Source organism: Platalea leucorodia (genome assembly GCF_965183815.1).
Source record: "Platalea leucorodia genome assembly, chromosome: 1".
Taxonomy (NCBI): Eukaryota; Metazoa; Chordata; class Aves; order Pelecaniformes; family Threskiornithidae; genus Platalea; species Platalea leucorodia.
In genome coordinates this window covers 2,817,996-2,837,432 of record NC_138823.1, presented here as the reverse complement: position 1 = coordinate 2,837,432, position 19,437 = coordinate 2,817,996, and the positions used below count along the sequence as shown (strand labels likewise).

The 19,437-nt window shown below is 47.4% G+C and overlaps 1 protein-coding gene across 1 annotated transcript in view; it reads left to right on the top strand.

Moving 5' to 3' along the window:
• ADGRB1 (adhesion G protein-coupled receptor B1) overlaps nt 1-19,437 on the top strand; it is a gene marked incomplete at both ends in the record, with an annotated part of 199,586 nt that overhangs the window by 66,258 nt on the left and 113,891 nt on the right. The window contains 8 exons of the mRNA XM_082307543.1: nt 3,562-3,663; nt 5,189-5,295; nt 6,073-6,267; nt 6,767-6,835; nt 10,643-10,751; nt 11,651-11,794; nt 15,174-15,249; nt 19,184-19,286. Of these exons, the coding sequence (XP_082163669.1) occupies nt 3,562-3,663; nt 5,189-5,295; nt 6,073-6,267; nt 6,767-6,835; nt 10,643-10,751; nt 11,651-11,794; nt 15,174-15,249; nt 19,184-19,286 (905 nt within the window). The remainder of the gene's footprint in view (nt 1-3,561; nt 3,664-5,188; nt 5,296-6,072; nt 6,268-6,766; nt 6,836-10,642; nt 10,752-11,650; nt 11,795-15,173; nt 15,250-19,183; nt 19,287-19,437) is intronic.

Here is a 19,437-nt window from a genome sequence, read left to right as displayed (position 1 = left end):
CCATAAGAGGAAAAGACATACTGATAGCAAAAACTGATATCAGAATCTTGAGTATTGAGGATGCTGCAGTGGTTTCCCACCCTTTACCTAGCCTCCAGGAGACCGTCACACCACTTAATTTTTAAAAAAGACAGACGTGTCTACATCTGCCAGAGCCTTACCCAATCTCACCCTCCTCCAGCTACAGCCATAGAAGAAACATCCACTTGAGAAAAAGGGTGCAAAGGCCTGAATGGAGGGCAAGTGAGCTGTAGGACAGGGGACAATGTGGGGCTTAATGTGAAAAATAAGCAGGAGCAAATACTTGCAAGTGGGAATGCTTCTATCTGTCTCTCACACAGTATAAAGAGGCCAGAAAAAAGGCTTGTGCACCATTTTTATTTTATTTCTTAGTCTCAGTTAAAGCACCTGGTGAAATTGCTGGTGGGGAATCAATGGCCTATGTGATGTTGGCAGTCAGACTGCATCAAACGTAATGGGCTCTGATTTTTGACCGAAAGGGTAATTAATTGTCAGAGCATCTCAGTGAGAGAGAGAAGAGATTCTCATAGCATCATCCTGGCGGTCCTAGTGAAAAGGGGTGTCTCCCTAAAAGACAGGCTGGAGCTCGGCACAGAGGTAACAGTTTTGGTGCAGATGTTTCTGGGGGCGGATCTGCCGTGTTGAGGACAGCTGACCCTGAGAGTCCCTTGCAAACTGCTGAAGATAAAGATAAAAGCCAAAGCACTTCAGTGTGGAAGTTTGAGCCCGTTTAGCTCAAAGATAACAGAGAAAGAGACTGTGTGCCTGAGACAGCATATTCACTCTTCCCAGCTATTCTCTAATAAAAGACATCACCTTTCCTTACAAGCTGTGCCTCTCAATTAGCAGTGGCGTGTGAGAGTCTCCTCTAACTCAGCCACAAAGCTCTCCCTCGCCATAGAAAATCTTAGCACCAGGTTGTCTGGTGGTGTCTACAGAGCAATGCAGATTTAGTTCAGCTTCAGTGTGTGCCAGCTGGGGCCCTGGCAGAACAAGCCCAATCTTTTCTTCTCTTTCTGCAGGGGCTGATGCCTGCACAGTGCTCAAAAGGAAAAGACATGTCTCAGGGACTGAGCCCTGCTAGGGTTCAAAACCAGAAGGGTTTCGTTGCAGTTGTTAATTTGCAGGGGAAGGAAAAAGGTGGGGAGTCATCAGAGGCTAAAAATAAACCCGCTCAATTTGTTCTTGAGAAAGTATCAAATGCCGGCATGATTTGATTTGAACAGAAGAACCGAGCTTAATCGGGTTAGTTGTTAAAATCTCCCAGTGCAAATAGGTTACTCTGGTAAAAAGGGTTTTGTTATGAAGCAACATCAAAAAGAAAAAAAAGAAGAAGAAAAAAAAGAAGATGAAATAATTCTCTCCTGGCCTCGGAATTGCTTCTATACTCACTGTCAAGACAACGCCAGACAATCAGCAGATTTCTTAAGAGCATCTCTGATCCACAGCATCCCTCAGCGGTCCCCAGGGACACTGCAGGGGTGATGAGACCAGGGAAGTCTGACAGGTGAGAGGAGGAGAAAGGGGAGGTCAGATGTGAACACACTCCCTCTCTGCTTTTTGATGTTTTGTAGCCGAGGGTGCTAGAAGTTTCCCACCCCATGCCCCAAACCCTCCTTTGAACCACAGTTTGATATGGAGAATCTGTGACTGTGGCCAAAGCACTGGTTCAGGAGGCAGGACTTTGTATTCAACTCCCCACTCTGCCACAGGCTCTCTGGGTGACCACATGCTGGTCACAACTGGGTGACTTAATCTCACTGTCCTACAGCTGTGTACCAACAGGTTGGAAACAAAACTGCCTCTTTTCCACCCATGTTCTGCCTTATCCACAGAAGTTATAAGCTGTTGGCGCAGGGACTGTTTCTGTATATGGGCAGAGCACAGCAGGGGTCCTGCTTGCCCTCTGGGTTTTCATTACAATAGCGATTACTCAAAAGGGAATTTTAAAACAAGGGAAGGAGCATCTGTTTCCAAGCAGAGAGCATAAGTTGTTCATTACCACTGCCTACTGGGGAGGAATCTGTCTTTGAACTACAGCTGGGGCTGGAGCCACACAGTCTTGGAGCTTGACTCCAGGAGCAGCGATGTGTAGGCAGCTTGTTGGGTCTTGTATGAGTCCTTCAAAGTAGGACTTGCTGTGCCCATAATCTTAGCTTCGAGGCTTCCCCACAGCCAGACAGGTGCTCTGGGTTGTTCCAGAGCAACAGCGGGGTATGTCCATCGCTGGGTATTTGCTCCATGATGCAGGTCCTGAAATGGTCTACCTAAGCACATCCATTGCACAATCCCTTGTAGAAGGAAGCCTTCAGGGTCATCACTGCCCCACAGCTCTCTTGGGAGAAATATGAAAATTCAAGGCTTCTCTCTTTTTTTATGGCAGATTTACATTTTCCCTACAACCTTGGCATGTCTCTACTGGCACCACTGGATGCTGGTATGGGCAGCACTTTCCTGCATGGGAAGGAAGCTCAGCAGGCAGCTGCCAGGCTCCACGGCTGGTTGGCTTTGGCTTTGCAGCTGCCTTTTCGGTTGCAGACATGCAGTCATCTTCCTTTGTATTGGTAGTTTTACATACACAATAAATAAAAGCTGTAATTGAAAACCATTAAATATAATTTTTTCTCCTCCCCACCCTCAGGAATGATAAATAGCTTTAACACCATCCTCATGGCTCCCTCCGTTTTACATGCTGCAAGTAATGAGTTTCTCGGCACAAAGCTCTCCTGCTGTGAATGTTTTTTTCCCAGGTCCCACTGACTCTGAGGCCAACTCAGCTCCACCCACAGACAGAAGCATCTGAAAACCTCCTTCCAAAGAGCTTTTTCTGTGATGTCTCAAAACACATTTTGCAGCCTCCTGGACTCTGCAGCAGTGTTTGGAAATGAGCTGCTGATGCAAATCCAGCCTGTTGGTGCTCAGATCTTCTCCCTGTGTACTCACATAAGATGGAAGCAGACAGAGGGCCTGAATGAAGTCCACCCAGGGGATACGTCCATCTTGGTTTTTTGTCTACTTGTTGTTCTTTCCTTCATTCTTACTCCAACTTATTTATGCCGAGCCTCGTTTTAGACACATCCAATCCAAAACCTGGGTGGTGACCCTGACGGATGAAAAGCGTAAAGTCTGGAGCCATGGAGTTCACCCACAAAAAGTGGACATCAGCCCCTTAAGCAAGAAAAGACAACTCTTTAGTAGGGCGTAGCAATAACAGCTTTCTTGCAAAGAGCTGCCACGAGGCAAGGCAGGTGTGTTAGTGGGCTTTCCCAGGTTGTTACGTGCATATTAGTGAGCTAATCCTCGGGATGGAGGGACATCCAGTTTTCAGGCAGGCAGAGCAAATTCCAGAGAGGTTAAGTGGCTTTGTCAGGAGCCATGCGCCAAGCAGGTGCGGAGCTGGGCGTTCACCTCTAGGCCTCCTGGCTCACACCATACTGCTGTTCCCTCCAGACCACACCCACCTGTTTCCTCTTTCCATTCCCTTTTCCACATCCCTCCTGAGGAGAAGGCTTTACCAATGGAGTTTTTCATTCTTTGCAGAGCCCCATGAAATCTGTGATGAGGAAACTGTTGCCTCTGTGGTTTGGAAAGAGACGCCCGCTGGGGATGCTGCAGCTGTTCGGTGTCCTCGCAACGCCACCGGTAAGGATGACTTCATGCCTTGGCCAGGGAGCAGGTCCACCCTCAGGGTATCCTTCGTCCTTTGCCTCTTAGATGAGGAGAACCTTGTTGTGGGAGGACAGGAGAAGCAAATGAACTTCCCGACCTTCACTCAGAGCTAAAGCCCTCTCTGGGCTTCTGTGGTCCTTCACTGTTTAACAACAACTTCTTCATTCATACTGGAGAATCTGAGGTGCTCACCCATCCGCCTACTGCCTAGTCCTGGGACAGCTTTGAAATTAAAGGTTACTGTGGTATGTTCTCCTCATTATCTACAAATAGCTTTGCACAAGCAGGTACGACTTTATTAGAGTCCTCTAGACTCGGGCGTTATATTTCTCTCCACTGCCCATAAAAGAAGCTAGTAAATGAAAGCAGGAGATCTGAATTGCATTGTCCACTCACACTTGGGTGCTTTCCTCACCTTCTAAGAAACCATAGCAGCTCTCTAAATGTATCTTCAGGTGTTCAAGTTGACAGTCTGACCATGGTGGTGTGAAGTGATAGTGTCTGGGCATCCAGGTATTATCTGTTGTGACCATGACCACATGTTCCCCAAGGAGTGGAAAGCAGTGCGGAGAAGGCTCCAGGAGACATGTTGGTGGTGGAGCTTGTCCTCAGCTGGATGTTCCTCACGTGCAGGCAGGAGCAGAAATGGGGGCAGCAGTGTCAGTAATGAATGTAAAGGTTTTATTTAGTTTGAATGGGGTTGTCGGATACAGTCAAACCCTGCAGCTCTCTTTGACTCACGCAGCCTGGGACAGTCAGTATCATCCCAAATGCTAGCCTAGAAGAAGGGCTGTGTCCATAGCAAGCTCACTGAATCATTTATGAGTAGCACCGGGATTGTGGACCCAGCAAAACCTGCTCCTCAGAGACTTTCCAAATGGCAGCATAATTGCTTGGGCAAGGTGATCCCTCTCCCCTTCCTCTTCACTGATATGTCTGTTCCTCTGCATCACAAAGGCGTGTGATTATCACTGCAAAACTCACTGTAGACTGAAGCTAAGGAAAGGCCTGGGGGAGGACTGCAAGCAGCTTTCAGAGTTTTTCAGCTGATGCAAAGATGGTGCTGTTGGATATTTATTCTCCTTGAGACTGTGTAGGCAGCACAAACCACTGTGGCTGGTTTAGTTGCAAGTACCAGACCACGCCACCTGGGGAGGCTCGTGGGACTTCCTGAGCCAGGAAGAAAGCTGCCCTCCAGGGCAGAAGAAACCTTCTTTCACCTTGACTAGCCATGTCCAATCTGTTAGGTTTTGTTTTCATTCCCAGTTCCTTTTGCTGTCCTGACCCTCAATAAGAAAATGCAGGAGAAGGAAATAAAAATAATGTCTCCTACGTGCTCGCACATGTTGTTCAGGCATCTGCAGATGCCGCTGCTGCCCTTTGTGCTGGTAGGTGTGCCTACATGGATGCATGGACCAGGTCTGGGTGACCTCCATGAAGGTGCTTGGCTTTTCATCCTGCTGTCCTCATTCCCATATTCGTTTCTTTCCTCTTCCAGGGCTGATCCTTCGAAGATGCATTTTAGATGAAGAAGGGATAGCTTATTGGGAGCCTCCAACATACATCAAGTGTGTTTCTATTGATTATAGGAACATACAGATGATGGTAAGGCAGACCGATTTCTCAGCTCAGCAGGTTTGGGATCCCACCAAATGCTTGTTACACTGCTATAGTTACAAAAAAATAAGGAAAGCAGCATTTCCATGTGAAAGGGAGATGCCTGCTCTACCCTGCTTTTCTCTTACTGTTTTTGTCTGCTTAACTTGTGATGCATGGGCATTCCATGGACAAGGGAAGATTCCTCACTGAGTATTTTAATATCTAGCCTGGCAGAGTCCAGGTCCTACCAGGTCTTTCATATCACATTATCAGTAAGAATCACTGTGACTGTATCACTTTTAAATAAGCCACTTATTTTTTGTTAGTCTTAAATTCATCATTGTGATGAATTTCTGCTGGTCTCCTGTGGCTTGCCTTAAAACAACATTACCTTTATGAGAACCGCCCTCTCTTGTTCAGGACAAGCTACAGTCTGTCCTAAAATAGTTCCAAATTCATTATAAGAAAACAAGGTTTTGGGGCAAAAATCTTATGTTAGCTGGCCTTGGGTTACGAATAGAATAGCGTCTGTGTAGTAGAATAATCTCTTCTGAACCTACACACAACCTTTCCTTTGTGGGCATGCAGAAAATTTCACTTCTGTTCTCCTACCATTTTAAAAATATCACAGGCTCTCAGGCCAGCACAGATTGTCAGATTCATCTAATCTGCACTCTGAATTACAAGGAAGGTCAACCTTCCCCCAGCAATTCCTTCACTGAGCTCATTAACTTGGCTCTGGCTGTCTCTAAAGTGTTTGTCATGTTTCTTTCTGTTTCTCAGACCAGGGAACACCTTTCCAAAGCTCAGCGTGGGTTGATGGGAGATGGGCTGTCAGAAGTGCTCCAAAACCTTGTGGAAATCTCCCAGGATGGGACCAGCTACAGTGGGGACTTGCTGTCCACCATCGATGTACTCAGGAACATGACAGAGATCTTCCGTAGGGCTTATCATAGCCCAACTTCTGGGGATGTGCAGGTGAGCCGAGATGCATATCCTGGAGACCAAGGCTAGGTTACAGGTGTGTGTGCATGCACAGGGCTCAGGGTTTGATTACCTCCTTTGTATCCGATACAACGCTAATGAAAAGCCGGAGTATTTTCTGCTCAAGTGAAAATAAGATAGGAAGGGATTTATACAAGGTAAGATCATCTGTTTTTAACCAGTTTCTGACAGACATCTACCTAATCTGCTCTTAAAACCCTTTAGTAATGGATACAAGACATTCCCAGTCCAATGCCTTATCAGATATAGTAGCCAAAGCAAAGGCCTTTGGGAATACAACCTGTTTTGCCATTAACATCCTTGGGAGCAGAGGCCTGTGAAACACCATGGGACCCTTTGGGAATGGCACCATCAGCACCCTCTTGGAGCATGGTTGATTCTCACATGTTCCTTGTGCATCACTGTGTCCTTCCTAGCCTGTGTTACATTTGGCTAACCACCTCTTTTTTCCTCTTTTGTCTCCCTTCTCCAGAACTTTGTCCAGATCATCAGCAATCTTTTATCGGAGGAAAACCGGGACAAATGGGAGGAAGCTCAGCTGGTATGAACCTTCAGCACCTTCCCTGAAACAAGACAGGCTTTCAGCGTAGGCTTAAGCCATGACAAGGGGAATTTCCAAGTGTCTACATGATCTCCTAGGTCTTCTTGCCCACGATGCATTGCGTGCAACGTGTATCTGTTTCAACCACAGACCACAAAATATGTCCATCCACCAATGCTGTTCTCCTTGGATAAATCCTTATGATGAAAGAGACAGACAATCCAGACATGGTCAGCTGTGGTCAGCTGCAGAGTTGACTGCCAATCAGCTGATTCATGCAACTGATCATATGGGTGAGCTCAGTGCCAGGCTGACTCATATTTATGGAGTAAAGCAATGAGCCACAGGATCTCAGCACTAAGCCAGAGTTTCTGCAAGAACAGCGAAAAACTGGGGATGAATACCAAATTTTGGGCAGCTCTCAAAGGTCAGGCTGGGTTTGGAGTTGATAACCCTCCTGGCTTGCCATAATTCCCCTCTTCTCCTCTTGCCAAGATAAAGAAGTGGGATTACATGGCTTTGAGTGACTGGCTAAAAAGATTCAGGACAGGCAGGACTTTCATACTTCAGAGCTGGGCTCTGCTCAGCTGAGCTTCTGGTTCTGTTCAGCATGAGCTGAACAAGGGTTCAGTTATATTTTACTTTATTTCTCTCCTCTCAGTGTTGTGGATCCTGCTGAATAGGTCTATGGCAAAACCAATCATGTATCAGGGCATTGTTCATTTTTCTATCTCTGTCTTATTTGCCTCTTGTCTCTTCTGCCCCAGTTGAACTCTCTGTTTGGGCTTGTGTCAGACCTATTCCTTGTCCCTTTCCCATTCTCTTGGTGAGCCCTTGGGCTGCTCGACGCTGTCATCTCGCTACAGTCTTTGGGGATCGCATCAGAGTGAAATAGTTCTGCCTCAGACCAGCAGCTCTGGTATACAGGTCCATGTTAATGCTCATTCCTTCCATGTTTGTTCCTCATTCTTGCATCTTGGAACAGAAACACCAGCTCACCTTGGTCTCAGCTTGAAAAATACCCCGGACAAGGAATATAACTCAGTCTTTGTGAGAGATCAGTCCTGTGGAAGGTACCCAGAGGTGTGGATCAGAACATGGCAGCTCCTTTTTAACCACCTGTTGCTGCTACAAAATTCCTTGGAGATGTCTGGAAATACCAAACAATCAAGAAAAAATCAGCCTGCATAAGAACCAACCCCAGAGTCCAGTTATACTCACACCAACCAGGGAAGTCCTCTGGGAAAGACTCTTAACAGCAGGTGCTGGCACAATTGTTGACAGTCCAGAAGGTGAGACAGGGACCTGAATACAGTTCCTTCGTGCAACAGGAACTCCACCAGGAGCTGAGCAGCCTTGTGAACCTGTTCTTCTCCTCTTTTCTCCCTGAGATCTCGTTGTTTCCCATTGCATTTGGAAGAGGATGACATGAGCTGGCTCCAGAAGAGATAAAGGACCATCTGGACATGGTACTGGGCAACTGGCTCTAGATGGCCCTGCTTGAGCCAGCAGGCTGGACTAGATGACCTCTAAGGTCCCTTCAAATTCAACCATTCTGTGATTCTGTGAGTCTGTGACCAAATACTCAGTTTCAAGCCCACAGGTGTGTGTACATATTTCAGCACAGAGCAGAGGAAACTGCCAAGTTGTCATGACAACAGGGAAACCCTGTTGATCCCCTTAAAAACAGCTGCAGCTTACTCTCTGTGGCAATTTATTCCCACCGGCTTTCCCTGTACAATCTGCTCTTTGCACCTATAGATAGATACAGCCCAGCCTGCTGCTAGCATCACTGTAACCTACACGAGGAGTGCGACCATCATGGGGACAATGTTCACTTGGCATGTATTTTAGTGGGAACCGAGATGACAGCCCAACACCATGACTTTAGGACACAGAAATCTTCATGAACTGAATGACAACAGAGGTTTCACCAGTCTCTGTCCTTCTCTCTCAAAGCTGCTGGACCAAACTCACACCCTGCGTTTCACAAGATTCACCAGTTCTTTTAAAACAAGGTCTTTGGTTCCCTATTTGCTCATTAAGAGTAACCCCAACTTCATCGCAGTCTCACACCCCAGTGCCCTGTGGCACCCCAGGCAGAGATGTTGTCTAAGGAAAATAAAAAACAAAACAATCCATGAAAAATATTGAGAAAAGGGCCACCATGTTTTTTGAGGAGATTGTGTTGGCCATTATATGATAAAAGCTTGAAAGACAGTGGCCAATGTAGCCCGGTGTTAGTTTGACCTTGTGATTTCAATCTGTAATAGCATATAAAAGTATACTGTTAAAAACAGCTTCCTCACTCACTTTTCTTCCTTATGTGCACACCTGCTGTACTGGCAGGACTTTTTGATCTGATCCTTGATACAGTTTTAGTCTTACCAAGCTTCCTTCGGATAGACAGAGAGACGTGCGCATAGCCACCCCTGTGCTCCTCGCCCATACACTCACCAGTTCAGCCTTCCTTTTGCCTCCATCATATCCTGCTGTCCTGCTTGTCCCCAGCTGTCCCTTCAGCGCTGCTCAGCCACCTCAGGATGTCTGGATTATGATGAGGAACAAAAAATGCTGTGAAGGTGGTGGAAAAGGAAAAGAAGAGATATAAGGAGCTGAACTGCTTTTCTTCAGCTTCTCGTGGTATTTGCTAAGCCCCCATAGGCAAATGTACTTTAAGGAAAAGACAGGTAGTCAGCACAGCTCATTTCAGATGGATTATCTTTTATTAAATCTGTCACTGGAAAACTAGTTATTGTTTAACAGCCTTGTATTAGCCTGGCAAAATACAGGTGAATAAGAATTACTGCAAATATCTTTATCATTCGGGAAACTCCAGGAAAGAAAAAAGAGACAGAGAAACTCCAAGACAACCTGGTCCCAAGAAGAAGCAAATTGGTTATTTGGTGACTGAGATCCTGCCAGCAAAACAGGAAAGCACAAAACCAGACCATGATGCTTTTCTGGATGGGACTATGTGATCTGGTGCTGGAGATTCGACATTAGACCATGAAGGTCCTTTGGTGTGGCTGTTTTCAGTGGGGTGATAAGCAAAATTAACTACGTGGAGGTAATGTTTTGTGGGCTTCCTCTCAGTAGGTGACATACATATATACCATCAGAAGTAGCCCAAATGTGTTTCTCAGGCCGAGTATCACAATACCTGAGTGTCAGGGAAGTCTAAGGCTTGGGAAAGGCTCTCAGAATTTGACAAAGGGCAAAGCTTCAATACGTCAACATGAGCACATCTTCACTGTCTGGCATGATGTCTCTGGATGTGCAATTGCAAATGCCTCTGGCTCGTTGACTGCTAGGTTGGGCCAAATAGTCCAGTCAATGGACTTGGAAAGAAAGTGGGGCTACATTAAATCATAGCTGCTAAGAGTTTGTCCTAGCATGTTTCTCTTGCATTAACTGCAGGAACAAGGCCATCATGAACATCAGCAGTATCTTATCTGCTCTGGATGGGGTTGTTGTTAGTAGAGGTAATCCTAGTGAAGGAAAGGAGATGGATAGGTTATCTTCTGCTCCAGAGAGTCCCAGATATTTCCCTTTGCTTTGAGATATTGCCCTCCGTCCTAAGTTTTATCAGTCTGAATGCCGTATTATTTCTTGCCCCTTTCTTTTTATTTTTCTAGGATTCCTTTTAGGATTTCTCAGTCCTCATTCTTCACAGTTCCGTAATACTCCATTATATCCAGCATATGCTTCCAGTACATGTGTGAGAACAGAAACCTTTGCCCTCAGAGAAACTCATGCTGTGCTCATTAGTATCTGTGCTACTAAGTATTCTCCCTCTCTCTGCAGATAGGGCCAAACGCCAAGGAGTTGTTCAGGCTTGTGGAGGATTTCATTGATGTCATCGGCTTTCGCATGAAAGATTTCCGGGATTCCTACCAAGTGACGGACAATCTGGGTGAGTTGATTTGCACTCCCCATGTTAGGTAGAGACCCCAGGAAGCTGTAATTACTGTGCGGTATGTATAACCTGGGCTGTGGGGAGGGAAGGAGGGAAGGCAGAAGGTGGTGGAACATTGAAAGGTCTGGGGAAAGACATGGATGACCATAAATATGAGGTGGCTTTTCTCCAAATAAGTTAGGACTTCAGTGTGGAGATGTCCATGGAGAGATCTGAGAGATATCTATAGAACTATGAATGGAGAACAGATGACGAACTGGGCAGAATTAGTTGCTTCCTTTTATTTTTTTTTAACACAAGAGCTGCACAGAAGCCAATGAAGTGATCAGGCAGCAAGCAAACAGCAGGCAGTATTTGATTTATGCTCTATGCACAATCACAGCATGGAACTTGTTGCCAGAGGATGTTGCAGAAGCCAAAAAGTACAGATGGGTTCATGATGGGATTAGGAAAATGCACAAAGGAGAGGTCCATTGGTGGCTGTTAAAGTTGATGGTCTGGATACAGCCACTAGCTGAGGAAGTCCTGCTGGTGACTGGAAGCTGGGAGGACAGACCGAGATGTCTTGCTTTGTTCTTTCTCACACTTCTTCTCTAAGCAGCTGCTACTGGCCACTCCTGGAGACAGGACGCTGGAATAGACTGACCTCTCTTCTGCCGTGTTTAGTGCAGGCAGATCCTTTTCAATGAACAGAAGAATGACCCCTAACTATTAGTGTCATCTTCCTTCAGGCATAGACATTACCTGAAGATAGCATCACTCCCATAGCTATCAAGATTGAGCCTCACTCATTCTGCTCTCTGATTTCCCACTATTGCCTCCAATGTTTTTTTCAGCACATGTGAATTTAATGAGGCTGATTTTGCTTACTGGTTTTATTTCTTGCTTCCCTCTAGTCCTCGGCATTCACAAACTGCCTGCTAATGCAGCAACTGACATCACCTTCCCCATGAAAGGCTGGAGGGGCATGGTGGACTGGGCCAAGAACTCAGAGGACAAGGTCACTGTCTCCAAGAGCATTCTGTCTTCGGGGCTGACAGGTAGGCAGCACAGCCAGAGCACTCCAGAAGAAAATTTCTTCTTCATTTTCTAAGAGAGGTTCCTTCCATTTGGCTGGTCTTCAAATTCTCCTTCCCACTGAGCTGGATTTGCTCACAAAACCTTGGTCACCAAAAGCATTGCTGGGTGCAAATAAGGCTTTTATATATGGCCTGACCAAGAGTCAAATCTAAACCCTTGCAAAAGTAAAGGGGCAGGCTTAGTGCCTGAATGTGGATGTATACCTTCTCCTAAACAAGCAGCATATTTAGAAAAGAGCAGGAATTGGCACAAAAACTCAGGGCAACACTGCATTGATGATTCCTTCTTCCAAGGCTTCTGAACCTGGGAAAAAGTGAAAATATCCCTGTGTCTGCTGGGTCACTCTGTTTCTGATGCATGTGGGTGCTGAGCTGAGTCTGCAATCCTCTCAATCCTCTGCAGGGCCTGTTGGGTGCTAAAAAGAGTCTCTCATGCCTCCCTAAATATGCTATGTTGCCATTAGGGGTAGGGAATGGTAGCTGTTGCTGTGGATACCATATAGGTATGGTTAACCAGTACAAGAAAGGAAGATGCATTAGCGGGATGATTCTGCTATCTATCACCATGGCCATGTAAGCAAACAATGCTGTAGATGCTCTCGAAGACTGGATCCAGGCTTGATAGGGCCATGTAAGGGTAAACAGCTGGGGGTCAGCACGTCAGGCTGAGCAACCGGTGGGTCTGGGTCTGCTGCATGGACAATCTTTGCTAGATTGTGGGTTTATGGCAGTTGTGTGAAATTTTCTGCCCTCAAAAATGAAATGCATGGGCATTTATCGCTGAGGTCACTGGCTCCGCAGCAGGGCATGCATATGAGCCCTAGTGCGGATGCAGGAGAGCTGGGTGCATCAGTCAAGCTGGCCTCACTGCCAGATCTGAAAGGAAACCTGAAGGGTTCTGGGATGCTCTGCTGGAGCATCCTGCCTTTACCTGGATGCGAGTCCCAGGAACCAATACACTTAAGGTGCTCATCTTCTGGCAGAGAGCTTTAGCATCTAGCAGGATTGAGCCCTGGGTTTTCAAAAGCAGGACCTTAAGCAGGGTCTGTTGCTGGGACAGTGGGTTTTCCTTACAGATGCCCTGGTGCTGTGTGTGGCACTAGTGGCTTTGAGAGAGCACGCTGCTGGCTGCTGCATCAGGCTGTGCTGTCCTTCCTTGGGACAGAGGACAGAGACTATGAGTTGTTGCTGTCAGAAGACCTTTGGCCTCTTATTGTCATACCAGGACCTCTTGTCATGGGCTTCCTTACTGGGGATGGAAACCATGCAGTCATCATTTCTACCTGGGAAATCTGAGGTCAAGAACAGTTAAGTGACACCCTCAAGGGTAAACAGTGAGTCACTGGCAGAGCAATGATCATGTCCAGCACTTGTTGTGTTTTGTCGTGCCTTGAAGACAGCATTATCTTCCTGGGAGAAGCTGGAGCATGTTGAGAGGGCTATTACAGCTTATTTGAGGAGGGTGTGGAGCCTTCGCCTTTGGAAACCTTTAATCACTTGTTGGACAAACTGCTGGCACCAGACATAGGCAGAGTTGATCCTGCTCTGGGGCTGAGGGCTGTCCTAGGAGGTTTCATCCATTTCCCCACAGGGCTGTTTTCCAGATTTCCATTACAAGCATCCTCACACAGAGCTGCTATGGGGCCCCAAGCAGCAGTCACTGTGCTGATGTCTACCCCAAAGAATCAATTTCCCATCAGTCCTCACCTCTCTATGGCATCCTGCTCCACCCAGGGCTGTACTGCCCCTGCCTTGTTCAGCATCCTGCGCTGGTGTGTCTTTTTGAGGGTTTACTCAGTGATTAGCAGTGGAGATGCACCTCTATCAGTTTTGATCCTCACCTTTCCTTAGCCACAGGGAACAGGGACAGCTGTCCTGAGCAAAGTGATGGAGAAAAGCAGCTTAACGAGACCAAAAACAGACCCCCTTGCTGCTGGGAGGTGACTTTGCACAGTTGACATCAGTAGGCCAGCACTAATTTATATAGTTGGGTGATGTGTCTCTTGGGCTGCGGGCTGTGCAAATACTGCTGGTGAGTGAACATCACTGGGGAGATGTTACATGACCAAAATGCAATGCTGTTTCAGCTGGGTAGCATGTCAGAGGATTTCTTTTTTGTATACTAAGTCTGATGGGAACCTGCATTATTAAAGATCTGTCCCAGACCAAAACACACAAGCTTCCACCTCTATTACAACCAAGATTCTTTGCCTTCTTGGGAGGGTGCTGTGATAACCCAGCCTGTGGGGCTTAGGGTTTTGCTTGCTCACAGTCTCATAGGAGTACACATTGCTTCTGTAAATGCCCTACTGCACCTCTGAGCACAAAGAGGGAAAACTCTCTTTGAAGGCAGCAGGATCCTTGTTTGCAAAGGGATTCATGGGAAAGGCCAAAAGACTGGGTTGGCTTTCCTAAAGAAGCAAGGCTTATGCAAGTGCTCTGCAAGCCTGTCTGTCAGTCTCTCCTAGTTATATTTTCACCAGCTATCTCACTTGATCCCAGTTTGACAAAGAGGAAGACAGAGAGATAGAGTTGTGTCTGCCCTGCACTGATGGAGTGGGCGCACTGCAAGCTCAACCTCAGTATAAGACATCGGAGAAGGCCCACCTCAGGGTGCTTCCCTCGGCTTCCTCAGCTCTGCTTTTCACCCAGCCACTTGGTTTTCCTCCCCCTGAAAATTCAGCTGCAGGGCTGCCTCTGTTGCTTGTGTTATTCTGGGGAAAATCTTGCTTTTTGCGGCTGGACACCGCAAGGTGGAGGAGGAGGAGGTCAAGCGACGTGCCCAGAGGTCACACAGATGATTCAGAGGCTCATCTGAGACTGTGGCCCCTGTGGCCTCCCGAGGCAGCACACGAGTTGTGGGGTCAAACCAGGTGCAGTGGGACATCTCCCCTTCTTGGCTGCCCTTGTCAGCCCAAGCACAACTCTTCTCTTTGATGGCTCGATAGCTGCAGACGTGTCCGAATGCCTGTGGGTGGCTGCAAGAGACCTTTCCACCCTGCAGATTTGCCTGCTGTGGTGCTGTCAGAGGGATTAGTGGGATTTCTGAATGGGAGAACACCAGGCCAGTCATTTGGGATGAGTGAGCCTTGCATGAGGGCAGACACCTGGGGCACCAGGTCACCCCAAAGGCGCTGAGCCCTTCCTTGGGACTGATGGAGACCCGGCGTGGTGACAGCAGGCACTGCATCCCACCACACTGATCCTGGTATTGGCCATACCCCAACAGAGACCCCCTCCATGCAAGGTCTAATCCTGCATCTGGGTATTCCATTGGGACAGCTGACATCCCGATTGTCTCAGTGCTGTTGTCTTCTTCCCTTTCTCTGGTGTCCTGCAGAGACGGACGACTCCTCCGTCTTCGTGGTGGGGACCGTGCTGTACCGGAACGTGGGCAACATCCTCTCCCTCCAGAGGTAAGAGGGGCTGCCTTGGGAGGGTGAGCAGCTGGAAAATCACCAGGCTTTCCTACTGATCCCTCTGGCCACAGGAGCCCTGGTCTTCCAGGGAAATAGCAAAGGTCACTGAGTGCCACGAGACAGACTTTGACTTGGCAGTGCAAATACTTTGACCCCCACCGACTGATACTGCATGTTCAGGCAGGACCAGGCTCTTGCATCACAGATATCACTTGCTGGAGGGGCAGGACGGTTTTCTTCATCCATGTGCAGCACCGTGCACCCCAGATATGAGGGGAGGCACAGTGCTGTTGCCACTGCCACTTCCCTGCCTGCTAGCTGCCTGCCACCCTTTGCCCTCCAGGAACGGATTCTCACATTGCCCTCCTTGTCACGAGGGATTTTGGGGGGCTTGACAGATGGGGGATGCTCAGCTGCCCTGATGCTCCCAAGCTACCAGGGACCTGCCAGCTACGCTGAGCCCTACGAGAGCATCACGGCAGAAGACAGGCTCGGGGAGAGGAGTGTAGCAGCACGCCTGGCTGCACATGTCTACCATGTTCCCGGACGCTGCAAACCGCCTCAGGCACCAAAGCTTTTGTGTTCAGCACTCCCTTTCCTTTTCTTCTCTCCTTTCCCTTTCTCTCTCACTATCTCGTTTTTTTTCCAAGGCTGGTACTGAGGCAGTAAATTAAGCATCCTAAGGCACCTTCTAAATCTGTTCTGCACTGATTAGCGTGAGCCCATTTACCATAAACACCAGGGCATCTCTCCTCACTGATAATCATTTAAATACCTACAGATTTAGCACTGGCAATGGCAAAAGAGCTCCAAGTGAGTGCAGAGAGGAATTAGCAAGCCAGCCAACTGTATTCTGTAATATCTTCCATTACAGCACTGGGAATTAGATCAGAAGGGCAATAAACATCATTGACTCAAATGATCCAGCGGTATTTCAGCTTTCTCTGGCCAAGCAGTGAATGAGCTCTGATAACCAGCAGCTGCAGCAGCCACAGCCTCTGAACAGCATTCCTGCGGGAGTTCTGATTTAAGACGTTTCTTAATTAAAGGACAGTCCCTCTTTAAAAAGATCCAGAGTCCTGAATCACCTGTGGAGAGTCAAAGGAAAAAAAAAAAAAAGAGGTAAAAGCAGCAGCAGCAGCAGCGGCAGAACAGCACCTCTTACTTCACCACTGTGCAAATGGACACAGCAAAAGGGGAACGTCTTTAAATAACCGTGTAGCTGTATAGCACCTGCCTATGGGGTAAAAATATTTCTGACCACAAAGGAGAGCAGCTCTTCCTGGGTACACGTGAGCAATAAGGACCCAGATCCTGGGTTTGACCACGTTGATTCAATGCAGAGTGATTTTTTCCTAAAAGAAAAAAATGTAGATTTAACTCGAGAAACAGCACCAGCTGAGCTGTCCCTAATTGTCCCAATTTACCCCCTCCCAAGCAGCAATTCTTTATCTGAGCCACACGTTGCTCTGTCCCTTTGGATCCAGAGAGCCCCGTGGTTCTTGGCAGCTGTGGCAACTGAGATGGGATACACATAATGCCTGATTTTTCAAGCCAGGGAGGTGAGCAGCGCTTGGTCCCAGCTGTGCACTGCTGCGGAGGACGCGTGCAGCAGTTCGAGAGTCAACAACCTGGCACCTGACGGCCCCGTGTACCAAACAGCATGTTTACAGCTGTTTGCACACTCCTTACGGTCACGCAGGAGCCCTCTGAGTTCATCTGACCTCCTGTCCAAGCCAAACGTTGATGTGTTTTGTTTTCTTCCCAGAAGCTGGGTTGCGACGTGTTTTTACGAAAGACATCTCATCTTCCTGAAAGATTCCCCGTGATGCTGAGTGCCTCACCTCCCCCGGCAAGCTGCTCAGATGCTTAATTACCTTCTCTGCTAGGAGACTGTCTCTTATTTTAAGGACGAATTTGTCTGACTTTCACTTCCAGGCACTGGGCCTTCGGGTGGGCGACTGAAAAATCCCCCACATGCAACGAACTGTCAGACATGCCTTTCAATAGAAATCTTTTGTCTGGTTTTCTAGCACCTGGATCAATTTTGTGTCTCTCCTTTGAACTCTCTCCACTCTTTCCCCACCTTGAAGTGGAATGGAACCCAACGGTACAGTGGCATCCTGACAAGGAGGGGTGCAGAGAGAAGATGACTGCTTCATCTCCTTGTTCCTGCACAGGATCACTTCTGTCACAGCTCTTTGCACTGAAGTCAATCTCCCCGGGTCCATTCTGGGTCAGAGCTCCCCGGAGCAGAGCCTGTAGCTCTGCACGCAGACTTTGTACCCTCCAAGCTCAGATCCTTTCCTGACTCTTGGATGCACTGGGATAACTTCTGGTTGGGCTGTGACTACTTGGCCATTAAGCAACCTTCAGTCTGTGCACAAGTAACTTCTGTGTGCTAACAACTTGCCACGCTGAAAAATCAAATGCTGCTTCTGCTTTTGTTTACCGCATCAATCCTCACGTGGTCTGCAGCCTTCAAAAGCACGTTTCTGTGTCATCTAGGTTGCTCATGCAAATATTCAACAGCACAGAGCAAGAACTGACCCTTACGGACCCAGCTACTAATGAAGACGCACTGGCGTTTACCTTTCAGCAGCTCTCATTTTTAGCTTATCTACAGCTGCCTACATTTCAAAGCTTAGAGCTGATATTTACTCCCATTGACTTCCCCCCTTACTCTTCCTTTGTAGACTGATATTTGTGCTTTATTGCTTCTTGATTTTTTTTCTTTTTTCTTTTTTCCTTTTTTTTTTTTAAGGAAAATGTGGGTTTTTTTTTCTTTACTCTGCTAGAACAATGTTATTGTTCCCTCCAATGTTGATGGAATAGTGGCTTTCTGAGTATCCACTTACACATCTGTGGACGATCCCAAGATTTTTTTGGTTTGGGTTTTTTTTTTAAACCACTTGCTCTTAAGCAAGGACAAATCTTTTCCATGCAATTCTTTTGTAAAAGGAAGATAAGACCCAGAAAGAAAGGTGAAAGATTTTGCCAATGCCTATAGATTTGGTAGAGATTTGGATAGGGAAAGATTTCTCTTGCCCGTGGGTGCTGGAAGGGCTGGGAGCAGCCTGATGCTGAGCTAACACTCTACTACCGGTTCCTTCATGGCAAACATAAGAGGGGCAGCATTTTGAACTGCTGCTTGTGGGGACATTTTGCTTATTTAAACACCCAAGTCTTTTCCTGCTGCAGAAACACCAGGAACCCCTGTGTATTTAGATGTCCAGTGTCCAGGGAAGTGCCTACAAAGGGTTTGGCTTTCCAGGGAGCAGGAGCACAGGTATGGGAGACATCTCCTCCCTTTTTGCCTCTCCCGGCAGTCAAATCTCCTAGGGCTGCCAGATTTATTAGAGCATTTGTCTGGTCACAGACATTTAGACATCCACATGAAGGGTTTGGCCTCTTTCCATTTGCTTTGGATCCTCAGAGGATGGAGATAGATACACACCAGTGCCTCTAGTAGTGAACTGAACAGGATCATGTGCTGCCCCATGGATATGCTGTTAAAGTCCACTACCCCCCTGCCCAGCACTTTACTGCAGTGCAGATTAAGCCAGCCTTTGAGAGGAAAAATGGGGGGGAGGGTTTGAACAAACATGAAATGAGCTCTGTTTCCTCATGTCGGGGACAGAAAAGGAGGCCAGGACCATTTTCGTACAGGATAGATACAGCCTTCAAGTCCAAAGGCTTTAGGGGTCTGTTCCTGGAGGAATAAACATAGAGTGCCTGTGAGGGGAGCTCAAAGGGCAGAGGATGGGGTCAATCAGCAACAAGTGTCTTTGATGGTATTTTAAAGTAACGGGGCCAACTCCTTCTGCACCAGGTACACTAAACTTTGTACCACCAGTGATGAATGCAGTGGGACTCACTGCTCTTCTCCCTCAGTCCCCTTTAAAGCATCTCTTTCCCCTCTTCTTCCCAGGAACAGCACTGTTCTGAACTCCAAAGTCATCTCCGTGACTGTGAAGCCATTTCCCCGGTCTTTCCTCACCCCCTTGGAAATTGAATTCTCCCACCTGTACAATGTAAGTCTTTTCTGGGAACCTGCACCATCCTGCAGCTGTGTTTGCTTCTGCACTACTTGCACAGGGAACACAGGCATACTTGTCCCAGTTCACAGCATTTCATTGTGGGCATGATCATGGGAGAACAACTGTGCACTCATTCAAAAATGGG